Source organism: Bos taurus, chromosome X (genome assembly GCF_002263795.3).
Source record: "Bos taurus isolate L1 Dominette 01449 registration number 42190680 breed Hereford chromosome X, ARS-UCD2.0, whole genome shotgun sequence".
Lineage (NCBI taxonomy): Eukaryota > Metazoa > Chordata > Mammalia > Artiodactyla > Bovidae > Bos > Bos taurus.
Window position 1 is genome coordinate 20,301,297 of NC_037357.1, and position 19,413 is coordinate 20,320,709.

General features: G+C 37.9%; 1 protein-coding gene across 12 annotated transcripts in view; it reads right to left on the reverse strand.

Moving 5' to 3' along the window:
• Positions 1-19,413, reverse strand: part of ARHGEF6 (Rac/Cdc42 guanine nucleotide exchange factor 6) — a 116,798-nt gene that overhangs the window by 23,130 nt on the left and 74,255 nt on the right. For all 12 annotated transcript variants that reach the window (XM_024988103.2, XM_024988102.2, XM_005227552.5 and 9 more), the window contains one exon: positions 1,021-1,159. In XM_024988103.2, coding sequence (XP_024843871.1) covers positions 1,021-1,159 — 139 coding nt within the window. The remainder of the gene's footprint in view (positions 1-1,020; positions 1,160-19,413) is intronic.

The window sequence follows — 19,413 nt, forward strand, 5'->3', positions numbered from 1 at the left end:
CACCCACCCACAACACCATCCCCCAGGCTCCAGCACACAAGAACCACTCAAGAAGCCACCCCTGCTGACTGGCTTTTAATAAGAGGATTTGGGCTCTTGAGACAAAAAATGCAAGGGGACTTTGATGGAGATGTCTGGATGCGTAAAGAAAGAAACTAAGAGTGGACCCATTTATTCTTCTTTCAAGAAATACCAGAATCTTCCACTGTAACCTAGCCTCAGAAAGCTGAATGACTGCAGTGACCTAGGGATAAATGCTTCTGTCTATAATAATAAAAAAAATTTTCTGCACATTTTCTGATGCTGTTTTGCTTTGTTTATCTCCCTCAAGAAAGTTGGTTCATATATCAGAGCAACAGAAGATTTCTTGGTGAAAGATCTCTCTGTAGAACCACCATCTGAATCAACCAATGAGCAAGACCGAGGCTGGGAGAAGGGAGGGGAGGGAGAATGACCATGAATATTTAATAATAAAGAAAGAGTATCTTTCAGTTATTAGATGAGTAAATCTGAGGGATCTAATGTACAGCATGGTGACTACAGTTAATAACACTGAATTGTATACTTGAAAGTTGCTAAAAAAAAAAAGACATTAAAAGTTCTCACACAAAAAAAGTGGTGGATGTGCTAATTAACTTGATTGTATGGTCATCATTTCACAAAGTACGTGTATAATGAATAATCACATTATACACCTTTTAAAACTCACGTTATACAATCTAAATGCATACAGTTTTTATTGGTCAGTCATACCTCAAAAATAAAGCTAGAAAAAATTAATAAAAATAAGTCCAAAAATTTAAAAATCTTCAGAGGAAAAAAACAGTCCCCTTCTTATCTTGCTGCATAAAGAGGAAAACTAAAAGCCCAGGAAGAGGGAAGACTGGATCAAGTAAATTTTGAAACCAAGATTTTTCCTGAACTCCTCACCAAGGCTAGTTTGGAGGCAGACCGGCTGCTGCCTCCATAGCAGAGGTCCATACTTTGTATGCGAGCTTAAAACAGTTCACCTTCCCTTACCTCCATATGCCGTTCCAACTCTTGCAAGAGTGTAACATACTTTTCCAGTCGCATGAAAGGTTTGCTGAGGCTTGTTGTTAAAATGAGGATACCTGGACTGGATGCACCTTGATTTTCCATAAATCGTTCCAGCTCATCACTGGCAAAAGGATGAATATAGTTTTGTTATTGCTTAATATTCCATATAAACAGCTATTGACTGAACATGATTTTCCTGTATTTCACAGCATATAAAACCAGATAAAATTTGTGTCACCAGCCCAAATGCTGTCCAACGCATTTCAACTCAATTCCATCAGCATGGCATGCAGCACTGGGTACAGTGGTGAGCCAGGCACTCGTAGCCCCTGGCTTCGTTTCCTCATCCAACACTTATTTATTGAGCATCTACTAAGTGACAGGCTCTGTTCTCTGTTGGGAATACAGCTGTGAAGAAAACAAAAATCTCTGCCCTTAAGGAAGCCTATACCCAGAGTCATGGGGTAAACAATCTATCAGATGATCTCAGTGTCAGGTTCGGAAAGTCTTTTCTGAGTCACTGCAAACATTTAGTTACTGGCTGGTGAGATGTCAAAGAGAATAACTCACCAAGTGCTTTCTATCACCAGAACATCACTTGCAATGTTCCAGAATCAAGTCCTAAATTCAGACAGCAGCATGTCTCCATGACTAATCACAAAGTCACTTAGCCTAGGATCTGAAAACATACAGCAGGTTACCCAAATAACTCGGCCAAAAATAACAAAAGGACTGTAGGGAATTCCCTGGCAGTCCAGTGGTTAAGACTCTGAGCTTCCCCAGCAGGGGGTATAGGTTCCATCCATGGTTGGGGAACTAAGATCCCACATGCCAAGTGGTGGAGCCAAAAAGAAAAACTTCTTAGGAACCATGTCCTGCCAACGTGTAACCTGGGGTTTTCCCTGCCCTTCAGCACATTCTGGATTTTCTCCTTTCCTCCATCACGATTCTGAGTCCTTGGGCTGCAAGATCATTATAGTTTACATTTCTGAAAAATATAAAGAAGGAAATCTGCTTTATCACTTGACCCCTCTCCTTCCTTGCTCGCCCATGCATATCCAATCCATCACAAGCCTTCTTGTATCTGTTCATTCCTTTCCATTCGCACTGCCACTGAGTTGGTTCAGGCCTTCATCTCATTCAGTCTAGTTCACTTCAATAGTTCAGTGGATCCCCTGGCTTCCAGGCTTTCTGGCTTCTGAAACCCCTTGCAAACCACCATTTTACCCCTGCTGCTTTCCTACTTAAAAACCTCCACTTACCTGTGAGATCAATTCTCCACTTTTTAGACTCCCACTGACCCCACCAATCTTCTCATCACTCTCCAACAGGAACCCTGTACTACCAAATGACCTATTTATTCTCCTAGAATACATCTTACGCAGCACTTTCTGACTATGGCATGTTGGAATACGTTGTATTGTGTTCAAAGAAACTCACTATCAGTGATAACATGCTAGGGGGTGGGGATGGGGTAGGTTGCCCGTTAACCCTACTATAAACACTCTCCCTATCTCTGGGCTTTTGTGAGCAGGAGAGAAAAGAATGGAGTTTCAGTTGTTAAACAGAAACTGTGAATCACACAGAATTAAAGGAATGTCAGAGGAAAAAGAACTGGGAATTGCCACCTTCACGGCAGCTAGAGCTCATCTGAGTGGTCACACCTAACCATCAGTGCTTCCTGTTTCATCAGTTTCTGCAGTTTTGGCCCAGAAGCAGCCAAGGGGATTGAAGTGCCCTGGACTTGAAATCATAAAACAAATTTGGTGACCCTGGATCAGTTACCAACCTCAGCTGACTCATCTGTAAAACAGAGATAAAAACTACTTCCTACTAAAATCGTGAAGCCTAAATATTGAGGTTTATAAGGCTACTGCTTCACGCTAAGTCTTTGCATGCATTTGTTCTTGTTTAATATTCACTACAACATTTTCACACGGGTGTTATCTTCATTTTACAGACGAGAAACATAAGACTCAGGAAGGATGAGTGAAAGCAAGTAAATAGCTAAGTTGGGGTTCATACGCAAGTCTGTTGGAAATCAGTACCACCTGATGCTTGATGTGGAACACAGACATGGCACGGGCCATCTCTGAGGTCTAAATCATGAATAAAAGGAGGGTGGGGGCTGAGTTGACTTGAATAACACAGGGAGAACTTCTATGAGAAATAGTCCTTTGGACCTAGAAATTCTAATACTAAGTGAAGTAAATCGGATAGAGAAAGACAAATACCATATGATATCATATATATGTGGAATCTAAAATATGATACAAATGACCTTGTTTACAAAACAGACTCACATAGAAAATAAATAAACTTATGGTTACTAAAGGGGTTACAGGATGGGGGAAGGATAAATGAGGAGTTTGGATTAGCAGATACAAACTACTATTATATAAAGCAGATGAACAGCAAGGTCCTACTATACGGCACTATATTCAATATCCTGTGATAAACCTCAGTGGGAAAGAATATGAAAAAGAATATGTGTCTATATGTATAACTGAATCACTTTGCTATACATTTGAAACTAACACAACATTGTAAATCAACTATATTTCAATAAAAATTTTTAAAAAATAGTGCTTAATGCAAGTCACTAGGGAAACACTTGGTTAGCCTGCCTCTGGGTCAGATTGGCTTAAACTTAGTAAAAAATCATCACATATAAAATATAATTAGGAAAATAACTTGAAGTGGGAGAGTGCATTTGAGTAGAAGTGTACTTTTGAGAAAATCGCGTTCCTAACTTCTTTTCAATTTGGTAAACAAGTCTTATTTTTCCTTTCCATGACTAAATAACTACCGCATCCTCAATGTTCTACTCAAATTGATACAAGGGTTACAACAATTAAAAGCAAATGTCAATGTGTATTTTACTACTTTCCATGCAACATTCTAACTTCTAGGCTTGTCAAATATTACAAAAGAATTTCTTTAATTTTTCCAATATAACATGAGATCGCTATCTCAGAATAAAACACTGGTTATTGGGGGAAAAAATAACATTTGACTATTGCAACAAAAGAACAAAATTATCTTAAAGCCACTGCCCAGTATGATAAATAGATCCTGAAAGACACATTTTACTTAGCCAAATAAATTTAATGCACAAATTAATATCATTATATACAAATATAATATGCAAATGTATATCACTATACCAAAACACAATCTGTCTTTCAAATACAGCTTTTAACTTTTATACAGCCTATTTGAAATGTCTTTTGAGTTTAACATGTTCTGTATGTGTGATGTGATACAACAGAAGCAGTTTTCAACGTGTGAATGTTGTCTGCAATTCAATATAACCTTATCTCACAGAATGCACATGGTGGATGGGGCTTTGGCACATTCTGGGTTGGGCTGGAAAACTCAAGAAAATTATTGTACATTATAATGACAGTACAGGGCTTAACTATCTCATCTAACAGTGTTTCTGTAGAATCTCTGCATAGATTTCTACTTCGAATGATGATAACTCCATCTAAAGCAGCTAGAAAAGGGTCAGACTTTTCCCCCCTTTGCCTCACTCTCTCGCACCAGCCTTTCTTGGGAATCGCTGTAGTCGGGAAAGTGATGATGAGACATGAGGAGCTGGGAGGCTGGGTCTGGCCAGTGGAAAGTCCCAGGGATGCCACTCCCACTGGGTTGGGTGGATCTCACTTAGCCCTTTTTTCTCTGATCCGGTCCCAGAACCTAGGCTGCCTGCTTCTTTTCTGTCCCCACCACTTTTTGTTTGTGATTAGTCTCACTTGCTCCCTTCCCTGGTTCCTCAAAGACAGAACAGAATCGAGTCTCAGAATTTTCCTTAGGTTTTACATAAGCAAGTACACAGCTCTGGGTTTTTCTCAAAGTCTTCACTGCTGACAACAATGGTAAACAAGAGAGTGAATAAAACTAACAAGAGGAAAAGGACATGTGGTGTTTGTGGTAGCTGCCACAGTAGAGCCGGAAGTGAGGTCCAGATCTGCCTCCATGCTCTCTCTTCCTCTCCCTACTCTGTCGTTTCACACCGGGTCGCTCTCCCTCGTGAAAAAGAATGGATGCCACAATGAAGCATGGGAAAGAAGCGGGTATTTTTGTAAGGGTGAAGTTACTCCCAGAAAGAAACAAAAGCTACAATAGGAAGCCAGAAGGGGAGAGAGAGGGGAAATCCCAAAAGACCTTACCCAGGGCAGAGCAAAAGACCGGGGCAGTCATTCAAAAATATGTAAATATGGGGAACATATCAAGGTTGGGGTCTGCTTTATATCTCGAAATCCAGAAAATGGCTTACTGTTCTTTTCACAAGGTTCCAACACACGATCATAGCATTTTAAAGCTGTGTGTGTGGTCTCGGTGCCAATCGTCATAAACATTTCTAGTATGCTACTGCCACCTGCCGGCGGAAAGAAAGATGTGCACCTGACTGGCTGGCTCTGACTCGGTGATTAGTGAGTGAAAGTGAAAGTCGTGTCCGACTCTTTGCGACCCAATGGACTACATAGTCCATGGAATTCTCCAGGCCAGAATACTGGAGTGGGTAGCCTTTTCCTTTTCCAGGGGATCTTCTCAACCCAGGGATGGAACTCAGGTCTCTTTACTAGCTAAGCCACAAGGGAAGCCCTTGTGATTATCCAGCTGCTAAATACCTACAGCTTTAGCAGAAATCCAACAATGTCCCTATTTCAGCTGAAACCTTCATGTAAAACAGGATTTTAATCTGAATTTTCATTCAACTATGCTTTGCCTCTAATATGTCAGCATAAATTACCACAGGATGCCTAAAAAATAGCTGAGATTATACTAGAAACACCATTGAGGATAACGCCAAATATTTTAATTTTCACTCCTTACATGTAAATAAGTTATTAAGATAAAAATTCAGTTCTATGGGACTCCAGTAAGTCTTCCATCAATTCAAGGGATATTATAAAATTCTCAAAAAAATCACTAACCATATGTAGAATAAACAAGAAGCTATGATATAGCACAGGGAACTATATTCAATATCTTGTAATAACCTATCATGAAAAAGAATTAAAAACTATATATATATAAAAGGCTTCCCAGGTGCCCCAAGTGGTAAAGAACCTGTTTCCCAATACAGGAGACATAAGAGACCGCGGGTTCCATCACTTGGTCAGGAAGATCCCCTGGAGGAGGGCATGGCAACCCACTTCAGTATTGTTGCGTGGAGTATCCCATGGACAGAAGAGCCTGGCAGGCTACAGTCCATAAGGTTGCACAGAGTTGGACACGACTAAGGCGACTTAGCACACACGCACACGCACGCACACACACACACACATACGCTGAATCACTTTGTTGTAAACATGGAACATTGTAAATAACTATACTTCAATGAAAAAAATCATTAACCAAAATCAAGCCAATAGGATACAGTAGTTTTCCCCCCAAAGTAGAGAATCTTTATATTAACTGTGGAACAAATTTTAAATCATAATGTTTGAAGGAATCTCTACTGTTATTTATATTTTAAACTCCTAACATGGATAAATACAGACTCAGAAGCATTTTAGCACACAGAATTACAACAGAAAATTCTTCAGTTGCGAACTTTCAAAGATGTGAACGTGGAGCTTACTAATGAAGACCTGTTGGAAATGGAGGCCCAGAGAAAGGATGGAGGGAGACAAGAGGAAGAAGAAGTAACTGCAGAACTGAATAATTTCACGACGCAGGAAAAGGCAAGGGGATTTTCTTTATTTGAGGAGGCTCTGTTAGTCACAGGACCCAAACGTAGAACAGTACACAAAGGTTGCAGCAGCCATTCAGACTGCAATCCGGTGCTACCATGGCATCTCTGACGAAAAGAAAAAAGAGCTGCTAGCCAGACATTACTGGATTGTTTTTTCAAGAGGGTGGATAGAACTGAATCCATCAAGGAACCAGAACCTGTGCCATCAACATCAGGCATGAGTGAAATTGCAGCTTGCCCTCCGTCTCCTGTTGCTCTACCATCTCCCACCTCCTCTTCGTCCTCCAGTCAGTAACTCATCTTGCCTGTTCACTCGATGCCAGCTCCTGTATGCCAGCTGTTGTACTGTGCTATTGTGCTTTTCAGGGTATTGTACTGTAAGATTGAAAATGTTTTAAAATATAAATTTATTAATTTTAATTGGAGGCTAATTACTTTACAATATTGTATTGGTTTTGCCATACATTGACATGAATCCGCCACAAGTGTAATTCAAAAAAAATAAAAAATAAATAAAATGTTTTTATTTTTTGCGTTTGTATTTTATGTATTATTTGTGTGAAATGTATTATAAACCTACTACAGTACAGTACTATATAGCTGATTGTGTTAGTTGGGTACCTAGGCTAACTTTGTTGGATTTATGAACAAATTGGACTTACAAATGTATTCTCAGAATGGAACTTGTTTGTATGTAGGGGACTTGCTGTTTCATATAATATTGCTTATATGTGGAATCTAGAAAAATGATACAGATGAACTTATTTGTAAAGCAGAAACAGAGACAGATAAAGAGAACAAACAATGGACACCAACACGGGAGGGATGGGTGGGATGAACTGGGAGGCTGGCATTGACATATACACACTTCTGATACTATGTATAAAATAGGTAACTAGTGAGAACCTACTGTATAGCACAGGGAACTCTATTCAGTACTCCGTAATGGCCTCTGTGGGAAGGGAATCCAAAAAATAGGGGATATATATTTACATGTACGTGATTCACTTTGCTGTACAGCAGAAACTAACACAACATTGTAAAGCAACTATACTCCAATAAAAACAATAATAAATAAAAATAAATAATTTTTTAAGACAGAAAATTCTCTAAACACTACAAAATCCGTCATCTGAGGTACACCATTTCTTTCTGGTATTTATTCAGAATTGCTATTCTTGGATCAGAAAAAAAAGAATATGTACTCATATAAATGGTAAGCTAACATGATGGTGATATCTTTTTATAGGCATTAAGAAATTTACCCTTATCCACACAGGATGTTTAAGTATCCATCACAGGAAAAAATGCCTCTGAACCATTTTGTCTTTACTGAAGATAAATAGTAAAGTATGAAAACATTCCTGGAAATAATAAAAACAAATTCAAGACTGGCGTTCCCTTGCGGGAGGGAGCAAAGGAGGAGCAGGAAATATTGGAAAGTGTGCACAGGGCTCCAGTTGCAGCTATAATTTGTTTCTTAAGCTGAATGGTGGGAATGTGGGTGTACTTTATTTTCTCTCTGCTCTTTGTGTGCTTGAAATGTTGCATGATTTTTTTCTAAAACACAACAAGTAGCTGGAAGATGAATAAAGTACAAATGAGGAGTGACAGCAACTACCTTGCCGGGTACTTTACGCACACTGTTGCATTGACTTCTCGCACCAACCTGGCAAGGTAGGTGGTTTAATTTTCACTTTACAAGTGAGAAAACTAAGGTTTAAAAGTGAAGTGAATCCTGTTTACAATAGCTAGAACATGGAAGCAACCTAGATGTCCATTGGCAGACAAATGGATAAGAAAGCTGTGGTACATATACACAATGGAGTATTACTCAGCCATTAAAAAGAATACATTTGAATCAGTTCTAATGAGGTGGATGAAACTGGAGCCTCTTATACAGAGTGAAGTAAGCCAGAAAGAAAAACACCAATAGAGTATACTAACGCATATATATGGAATTTAGAAAGATGATAACGACCCTATATGCGAGACAGCAAAAGAGACACAGATAAAAAGAACAGACTTTTCGACTCTGTGGGAAAAGGCAAGGGTGAGATGATTTGAGAGAATAGCATTGAAACTTGTATGTGAAACATATGTGAAATAATGAAGAGTCCAAGTTCGATGCATGAAACAGGGCACTCAAAGCCAGTGCGCTGGGACAACCCAGAGGGATGGGATGGGGAGGGAGGTGGGAGCGGGGGTTCAGGATGGGGGACACATGTACACCCATGGCTGATTCATGTCAATGTATGGCAAAAATCACAACAATACTGTAAAGCAATTAGCCTCCAATTAAAATTAATTTTTTAAAAAGTGAAGTGGATCACCCTGGTGATTACAGTTTACAGTTCTGCTTCTAAGTGGCAGAACTGTAAACTGAGACAATATAAAAGTGGTAAAAAGTTTAGGATCTAACAGCAAGGACCCAACAGAAGCAGAAGAGAATAAGAAGAGGTAGCAGGAATATACAGAAGAACTATACCACAAAGGTATTCACGACCCAGATAACCATGATGGTGTGGTCACTCACCTAGAGCCAGACATTCTGGAGTGTGGAGTCAAGTGGGCTTTAGGAAGCACCACTACGAACAAAGCTACTGGAGGTGATGGGATTCCAGTTGAGCCATTTAAAATCCTACAAGATGATGCTGTTAAAGTGCTGCACTCAATATGTCAGCAAATTTGGAAAACTCAGTGGTGGCTACAGGACTGGAAAAGGTCAGTTTTCATTCCAATGCCAAAGAAAGGCAATGCCAAAGAATGCTCAAACTACCATACAGTTGAGTTCATTTCACATGCTAGCAAGGTTATGCTCAAAATCCTTCAAGCTAGGCTTCAGGAGCATGTGAACCAAGAACTCCCAGAGGTACAAGCTGGGTTTTGAAGAGGCAGAGGAACCAGAGAGCAAATTGCCAACATTCGTTGGAACATGGAGAAAGCAAGGGAATTCCAGAAAAACGTCTACTTCTGCTTCACTGAGTATGCTAAAGCCTTTGACTCTGTGGATCACAACAAACTGTGCAAAATTCTTAAAGAGATGGGAGTACTAGACCACCTTACCTGTCTCCTCAGAAGCTTGTATGCAGTACGAGAAGCAACAGTTAGAAACGGACATGGAACAACTGACTGGTTCAAAACTGCAAAAGGAGTACAAGCCTGTATATTGTCATCCTGCTTATTTAACTTACATGCAGAATACATCATGTGAAATGTTAGGCTGAATGAATCAGAAGCTGGAATCAAGATTGCTGGGAGAAATATCAGCAACCTCAGATATGCAGATGATACCACTCTAATGGCAGAAAGTGAAGAAGAACTAAAGAACTTGATGACGGTGAAAGAAGAGAGTGAAAAAGTTGACTTGAAACTCAACATTAAAAAACTAAGATCATGGCATCCAGTCCCATAACCTCATGGCAAATAAATGGGGAAAAAATGTAAACTGGCAGATTTTATTTTCTTGGACTTCAAAATCACTGTGGACGGTAACTGCAGTCATGGAATTAAGACACTTGGTCCTTGGAAGAAAAGCTATGACAAACCTAAACAGTATATTAAAAAGCAGAGATATCACTTTGCCTACAAATATATATATATATAGTCAAAGCTATAGTTTTTCCAGCAGTCATGTATGGATGTGAGAGTTGGACCATAAAGAAAGCTGAGCGCTGAATAATTGATGCTTTTGAACTGTGGTGCTGGAGAAGACTTGAGAGTCCCTTGGACTGCAAGGAGATCCAACCAGTCCATTCTAAAGGAAATCAATTCTGAATATTCATTGGAAGGACTGATGCTGAAGCTGAAGCTCCAATACTTTGGCCACCTGATGAACTGACTCATTGGAAAAGACCTGGATGCTGGGAAAGATTGAAGGCAGGAGGAGAAGGGGGCGAGAGAGGATGAAGTGCTTAGGTAGCATCACCAACTCAATGGACATGAATTTGAGAAAACTCTGAGAGACAGTGGAGGACAAAGGAGCCTGGAGTGCTGCAGTCCATGGGGTTACAAAGAGTTGGACATGACTCAGTGAATGAACAATAACAACAAAAACTGAGAGGAGGCTGGTCCTCTGAATTAAGAGCAACAAGCTACACAAGAGGCCAGCTAGGTTGCTAGAGAGAACCAGGGAAAGAGACAACTAAGGAGGGCCAGAAGAAACTTCAAACACTGGTCTCAAAAAACTATCCCTAGAATGAGATCCCAGAAATAAACCCAGATACCTATGGTCAATTAATCTTCGACAAAGGAGGCAAGAGTATAAAATGGAGAAAAGTCAGTCTCTTCAGCAAATGGTATGGGAAAGCTGGATAGCCACAGGGAAATCAATGAAGTTAGAACACTCCCTTACACTATACACAAAGATAAGTCAATATGGCTTATAGACTTAAAAATAATACAGGACACCATAAAACTCCTAGAAGAGAACATAGGCAAAACATTCTCTGACATAAATTGTACCAATGTTTTCTTAGGTCAATCTCCCAAGGCAATAGAAATAAAAGCAAAAATAAACAAATGGGACCTAACCAAACTTTTAAGCTTTGAACAGCAGAGGAAACCATTAACAAACGAAAAGACAACCCACAGAATGGGAGAAAATGTTTGCAAACCATGTGACTGACAAGGGGTTAAATTCTAAAATATACAAACAGCTCACACAACTCTGTATCAAAAAATCTATCCAATCCAAAAACAGATTTGACATTTTTGTCAAATAAGTAGACATTTCTAAGTAGACGTTTCTCTGAAAAAGACATACAGATGGCCAATAAGCACATGAAAAGATGCTCAACATCACTAATTATTAGAGGGATTGCAAAACAGAACTGAAATGAGGTATCACCTCACACAAATGGAAAATAACAAATACTATACATATATCCTTACTCCTCTTTCTTCTCTTAGTTTAATTAATAGACAGAAAATTATTATACTACTAATAATTATGGGAATGTATTATTGGGTTTATAACATATAGACATGATATGTATAACAACAATAGCACAAAAAGGAAGTAGAGAAAAAGAAAAGGAAGTAGAAATAGAGCTATACTAGGAGCAACGTTTTTCTATCTCCCCAGAATTAAGTAACTGTTAATATGAAGCAGCTTCAGGCAAGATGTATATGCAAAGCCTCAAAGCAAACACCAAAAAAAATAATTTCTGGGGTAGGAGAAGAGATTGACTCAGGTGGGCATGAGGGATCTGCTGTGACAGAAATGATTTTGAATTGTGGTGATGTTTGTATAACTCTATACATTTACTAAATATAAGTTAAGCAAACTGGTTAAAAAACAAAATAATTCAAAAAATCATGAAAGGAAATTGGGTTTCAGCTCTGACATCCAAAGAGCTTAGAAGTTATCATTACCATTCTCACAACAAGAAAAACACTGAACAAACTGAAAATCAATTACTTTCTTTAGATCCACTGAGAATTGAGATCACAGGGAAAGCCACCAGCCCAAAATCTAGAAAGACAGTCAAACACAAAGAATTAAAACCAAGATCAATTTCCCTGAGGAGAAGCCACTGGTACTTTTGATACACTGCAAGAGTCTGAGCATGGACTAGCTTGACAATTAAAAATTCCCAAGGATCCAGTCAGGGAGCCCAAAACTTTGTGTGTTTTGTATCCATTAACCCAAGCAGGCTGTCATAGAGACAATCAGAGAAAAATCCCTTTGTGTTCAGAGAAGGGGAGAGAAAGTGACCATAGTGAAATGCTCCCAGAACATTCTCTGTAACAAAGGCTTGCTCTCCAAAGGAAACTATGTTGTCAGAGACTTATCTGACCCTCTCTCATCTTCTTCTCATAAAGTAAGAGGAGGAAAAAAGTCTAAGAAACTCTCTACAGATCAGAGGTCAGGGACACTGGTCCATTAAATAAGTAAAATTTATCCATAATATTATGAATGCATCCCTTCCATTACACCTTATACCAACCACATGAACATGGCTCCAATATAACAATGGTGGTTACAGCTGAGAGAGCTGCAGGATGTGGACTCTGTGAGGAAATTCTTAAGACACACAAAGATACAGAGAGGGAGGGGAAACAAACAAAGAAACTAGGAAAAACTAAAGCCACTAGTACTCACAGAAAGCACAAGCAAAAGAAGAAAAAATAAGTAAGTGGGACTATATCAAACTCCAAAACTTCTGCACAAGTAAAGGAAACTATCAATAAAAAGAAAGGCGACCTATGGAATAGGAGAAAATATTTGCAAGTCATAATCCTATAAGGGGCAATATTCATAATATATAAAGAACTAAACTCAATAGCCAAAAAAAAAAAAGAGCCAAACAATCTGATTTAAAAATGGGTTGAAGAACTGAAAAGACATTTTTCCAAAGAAACATACAATGACCAACAGGTACATAAAAAGGTGCTCAGTATCACAAATCATCAGAGAAATACAAATCAAAGCAATAATCAATCCTACTCATGCTGCTAGGATGGCTATTATCAAAAGACAAGAGATGCCAAGTGTTGGAAAGGATGTGGAAGAAGGGAACCCTTGTTCACTATTGCTGGGAATGTAATTGGTGCAGCTACTATGTAAAACAGTACAGGGGTTCCTCAAAAAATTAAAAATACATCTACCATATGACCCAGCAATTTCACTTCTGGGTATATATCCAAAAACAAAACAAAGCAAAAAAACCTCAATTTAGAAAAGATACATTCACCCCAGTATAGCAGCACTATTTACAATGGCCAAAATATGAAAACAACCTAAGTTTTCATGGGTAGATGAATGGATAAAGAAGCTGTTTTATATAAAACATTTCAGCCCATTTTTAAATCAGATTGTTTGGCTCTTTTTTTTACTATTGAGTTGTGTATACATATATACACACTAATCAGCCATGAGAAAAAGAAATCCTGCCATATCCAACAACATGGATGGACATTAAGGGCATAATGCTAAAGTGAAATAAACCAGACAGAGAAAAGTACTGTATGCTATCACTTACATGTGGAATCTAAGTAAAACGTCAAGCTCAAAAAGAGAGAGACAGAGAGAGAGAAACTTGTCATATATAATAGAATTCCCATAAGACTATTGGTGGTTCTCTCAGCAGAATCTTTGCAGGTCAGAAGGGAGAGGGATGATATATCGAAAGTTGTTTTTAATTTTTTTAATTGAAGGATAATTGCTTTACAGAATTTAGTCACTAAGTTATGTCTGACTCTTGTGACCTCATGGACTGCAGCTTGCCACGCTCCTCTGTCCATGAGATTTCCTAGGCAAGAATACTGGAGTGGGTTGCCATTTCCTTCTTCAGGGGAGCTTTCCAACCCAGGGACTGAACCTACATCTCCTGCGTTGCAGATCGATTTTTTACTGCTGAGCCACCAGTGAAGCCCTATATTGAAAGTACTGAAAGAAAAATACTGCCAACCAATAATATAATATCTGGCATTATTATCCTTTATAAACAAAGGAGAAATAAAGACTTTCCCACATAAACAAAAGCTGGAGACTGTATCACCATTAGATTTGCCTTTACAAGAAATTCTAAAGAGAGTCCTTTAAGTTGAAATTAAGACACTAAACAGCAACACAATAGCGTTTTTATTTTATAAAGTCACTGGTAAAGTTAAATATATAAACAAATACAGAATACTATAATACTGTTAGCTATAGTACATAACTTGCTTTAATTCTGGCATAGAAATTAAGAGATAAAAGTATAAAAATAACTATAAAAGATGCTAATGTATTGACTCATTGGAAAAGACTCTGATGCTGGGAGGATTGGGGGCAGGAGGAGAAGGGGACGACAGAGGATGAGATGGCTGGATGGCATCACTGACTTGATGGACATGAGTTTGAGTGAACTCCGGGAGTTGGTGATGGACAGGGAGGCCTGGCGTGCTGTGATTCATGGGGTCACAAAGAGTTGGACAGGACTGAGCGACTGAACTGAACTGAATGGATATACAATGTAAAAAGATGTATCTTGTGACATCAATAACATAAAGTGGAGGGGAAGTAAAGTGTAGAGTTGTGTGTGTAACTGAAGTCAAATTTTATCAACTTAAAGGAGATTGTTACGTTTTATGTAAGCCCTGTAGTGATCATAAAGAAAAATGCCTATAGATGATACACAAATGAAAATAAGAAAGGAATCAAAACATGTCACTACACAAAATCAATAAAACATGAAGGAAGACAGCAAGAGACAAAAAAAGGCTGCAAGATAAACAGAAAACAATGAACAAAATGGCAATGGTAAGTTCTTCCTTTTCAATAATTAAATTTAAATGGATTAAAGTCCTCAAAAGATATAAAATAGCTGAATGGATTTTTTTTTAAAGACCCAAATACATGCTGTCTAAAAAAACTCACTTTATTTTTAAAACAAACTCAGGCTGAAAGCGAAGAGATGGAAAAAGACATTTATGCAAATAGTAACCAAAAGAGCACAAGGGTGGCCACATTTATATCAGACAAAATAGACCTGATATCAAAAACTGTCAAAAGAGACAAAGAAGGACAAAAAAGTATCACAGTAAACGATTAACTAACCAAGAAGATATAACAATTAAAATATGTATATATGCAAACAACACCAGAGCACACAAAATATATAAAGCAAATATGAACAGACTAAAAGGAGATATAGATAGCAACACAATGATACCAGAGAAATTTAATATTGCGCTATCAATAATGGATATAACATCCAGATAAAAAATGACTTGAAAAATGCTTATAGATCATATAGACCTAGCAAACATACATATCAACCTGCCCAACAGAGCAGCATATGCATTCTTTTAGTGCACAGAGACCATTTTCCAGGTTAGGTTATGTGTTATGTTACAAAACAAAACTTAACTTTAAAAATACTGAAATCATACCAAGTATCCTTTCTGATTCCAACAGAATGAAACTAGAAATTAACAGAAAATTGGAAAATCCCCAAATATGTGGAAATTAAACAACACACTCTTGAACAACCAAGGGCCAAAGAAGAAATCAAAAGGGAAATTAGAAAATATCTTCAGACAAATTATAATGAAAAATACAACATATCAAAACTTACTGAATGCAACAAAACAATTCTAAAAAGGAAGTTTATAGTGATTAATGCCTATATTAAAAAGAAGAAAGAGCTCAAACAATCTGACTTACACCTTAAGGAACTAGAAAAAAGAACAACAAACTAGGTCCAAAGTTAGCAGAAGGAAAGAAATAAGAAAAATTAGAGCTGAAAAAATAAACAAAATTGACCTTTAGTAGACTAAGGAAAAAGACTCAAATAAATAAAGAAAATTAAATAAGAGACATTACAACTGATGCCATGAAAGTAAAAAGGATCATAAGCAACTACAGGCATACCTCTTTTTATTGCACTTCACTTTATTGTGCTTCACATATATCATATTTTTTACAAATTGAAAGTGTGTGGCAACCCTGCATCAAGCAAATCTATCAGCACCACTTTTCCAACAGCATCATTTTAAAATTACGATATGCACATTTTAAAAACATGTTAATGCATGCTTTAATAGCCTATAGTATAGTGTAAACATAACTTTATATGCGTTAGGAAACAAAAAATTTCAGGTGAGTTGCTTTATTGCAGTGGCCTGGACCAAACCTGCAATATCTCCAAGATATGTCTATTCTATGAACAATTATAAACTAACATACTGAATAACATAGAAGAAATAGACAAATTCCTGGAAACATACAGCCTACCAAGACTGAATCATGAAAAAAAGAAATTAACACACCACTAATGAGTAAGAAGACTGAATTTGTAATCAAAAGCCTCCCAACAAAGGAAAGCCCTGAACCCAATGGCTACACTGCTGAATTCTATCAAACATTTAAAACTGAATTAACACCAATCCTCCTCAAATTTTTTTCAAAAAATTAAAGAGAAAGGAACACTTTCAAACTCATTTTATGAGACCAGCATTACCTTGATACCGGAGCCAGAGAAAGATACCACAAGAAAAGAAAACTACAGACCATTATCCTGATGAATATAGATACAAAAATCCTCGACAAAATATGAGCAAACCAAATTTAATAGCACTTTTTAAAAGCATCATACATCATGAACAAGTGGGAAATATCCCTAGGACACAAAAATGATTTGACATAGAAAAATCAATCAGTGTGATACATCACACTCAAAGGACAAAAGATAAAAATCACATGATAATCTCAAGAGATGCAGAAAAAGCTTGACAAAAATCCAGCATCCTTTCATGATTAAAAAAAAAAATAAACCACTCGACTAATCACAAACAGAAGGAAATTGCCTCAACATAAGAAGGCAATAGATGAAAAGCACACAGCTAACATACTCAATGGTGAAAAACAGAGCTTTTTCTCTAAGATCAGGAACAAGATGCCTACTTTGGTTACTTCTATTCACATAGTACTGGCTGTCCTAGCCAGACGGGCAAGAAAGAATAACAGAAGGTATCCAAATGGGAAAGGAAGAAGTAAAATGATTTCTGTTCACAGATGACATGATTTTATACACAGAAAACCCTAAAGACGCCACCAAAAAAACTGGTAAAATTGATAAATGAATTCAGTAAAGTTGCAGTATTCAAAATTAACATACATGAATCAGTTGCATTTCTAAACATTAACAATGAATTATCCAAGAAAAAAAAGAAACAGAAGTAAAGAAAGAAGGAAGGAAAAAAGAAAGTAAATAAGTCTCATTCACAATAGCATCAAAAGAAATATAATACTTAGGACTAAACATAACCAAAGAGACCAAAGACTTGTACACTGAAAATTACAAAACATTGATGAAAAAATTAAAGAGGGAACAAACAAATGGTACAGACATCCCATGTTCACAAATCAGAAGAAATCATTTTGTTAAAATGTCTAGACATCTAAAAGTGATCTACTGATTCAAAGTTATCCCTATAAATTCTTAAGGACATTTTTTTTGAAGAAAAAGAAAAAATCTCCAAATTCATGTGGAACCAAAATGGACCCCAAATAACCCAAAAGAATCTTGAGAAAGAACAAAGCTGGGGGCTTCACACTTGGTTCCAAACATATTACAAATCTACAGTACTTAAAACAGTATGGTATTGGCACAAAAACAGACAATAGATCAATGGAACAAATAGGAAAGCCAGAAATAATCTACGTATATGTATTTGATTGATCTTTGTCCAGGATGCCAAGAATATATGAGAAAAAACTGTTTTAAAACAAATGTTACTAGAAAAAACTGAACATGCACATCAAAAAAGAAAGAAAGAAACTGGACCCATTACCTCACACCACACACAAAATCAACTCAAAGTGGATTCAAGACTTAAACCTAAAACCTGAAACCGTAAAATTCCTAGAAGAAACAGGAGAAATTCTTTACGGATAGTGGTCTTAGCAATGATCTCCAAGAGCACAGTTAACAAAAGGAAAAATAGGCAAGTGGAACTACATCAAACTAAAGCCTTCTTCACAGTAAAGGAACAATCAAGAAAATGAGAAGGCAATCCATAAAATAGGAAAAAAATATTTGTAATTCAATATTTGATAAAGGGCTAACCTCCAAAACAAATAAGGAACTCCTACAGATCAGATCAGATCAGATCAGTCGCTCAGTCATGTCTGACTCTTTGCGGACCCGCATGAATCGTAGCACGCCAGGCCTCCCTGTCCATCACCAACTCCCGGAGTTCACTGAGACTCACGTCCATCGAGTGACTATAGCCAAAGCCTTTGACTGTGTGGAACTCCTACAACTCAATAGTAAAAATACTAATAACCCAAATTTAAGAAGTGGGCAAAGGACTTGAATAGACATTTTCCTAAGAAGACATACCAAATGGTACATGAAAGATGTTCAATATCACTAATCCTTAGGGAAGTGCAATCAGACTATGATGATATTTTATAATAACTATAGATGGAGTATAACCTTTAAAAACTTTGAATCACTATATTGTACACCTGTAACTTATATTAACATTGTACAACTATGCTTTCAATTAAAAATTTACTTGAGTATTTGAGGAAAACAGATACATGACCCCTTACTACATAAGATTGTATACATTTAGGTAAAGAACTGGAGAAGGAAATGGCAACCCACTCCAGTACTCTTCCCTAGAGATCCTGTGGACAGAGGAGCCTGGTGGGCTGCTGTCTATGGGTCGCACAGAGTCAGACACGACTAAAGTGACTTAGCATGCATGCATGCATTGGAGGAGGAAATGGCAACCCACTCCAGTATTCTTGCCTGGAGAATCCCAGGGACAGAGGAGCCTGGTGGGCTGCTGTCTATGGGGTCGCACAGAGTCAGACAAGACTGAAGCGACTTAGCAGCAGCAGGCAGGTAAAGAACTGTAGAAACACACACAGAGTACACACACAAACAATGAGACATTCCTTCACATGCTGATTAGGATGGTTCATTACCAAAAAATAAAGGAAAGAGAACTCTGGTGGTGCAGTGGATAGAGTTCACCTGCCAGAGTGGGGGACACGGGTTTGATCCCTGGTCCAGGAGGATTCCACGTGCCACAAAGCAACTGGGCACCACAAGCACCACAACTACTGAGTCCACGCTCCAGAGCCTGTGCGCTGCAAACTACTGAAGGCCACGTGCCTAGACCTGTGCTCGCAACAAGAGAAGCCAGCCCTAGGAGAACCCCGT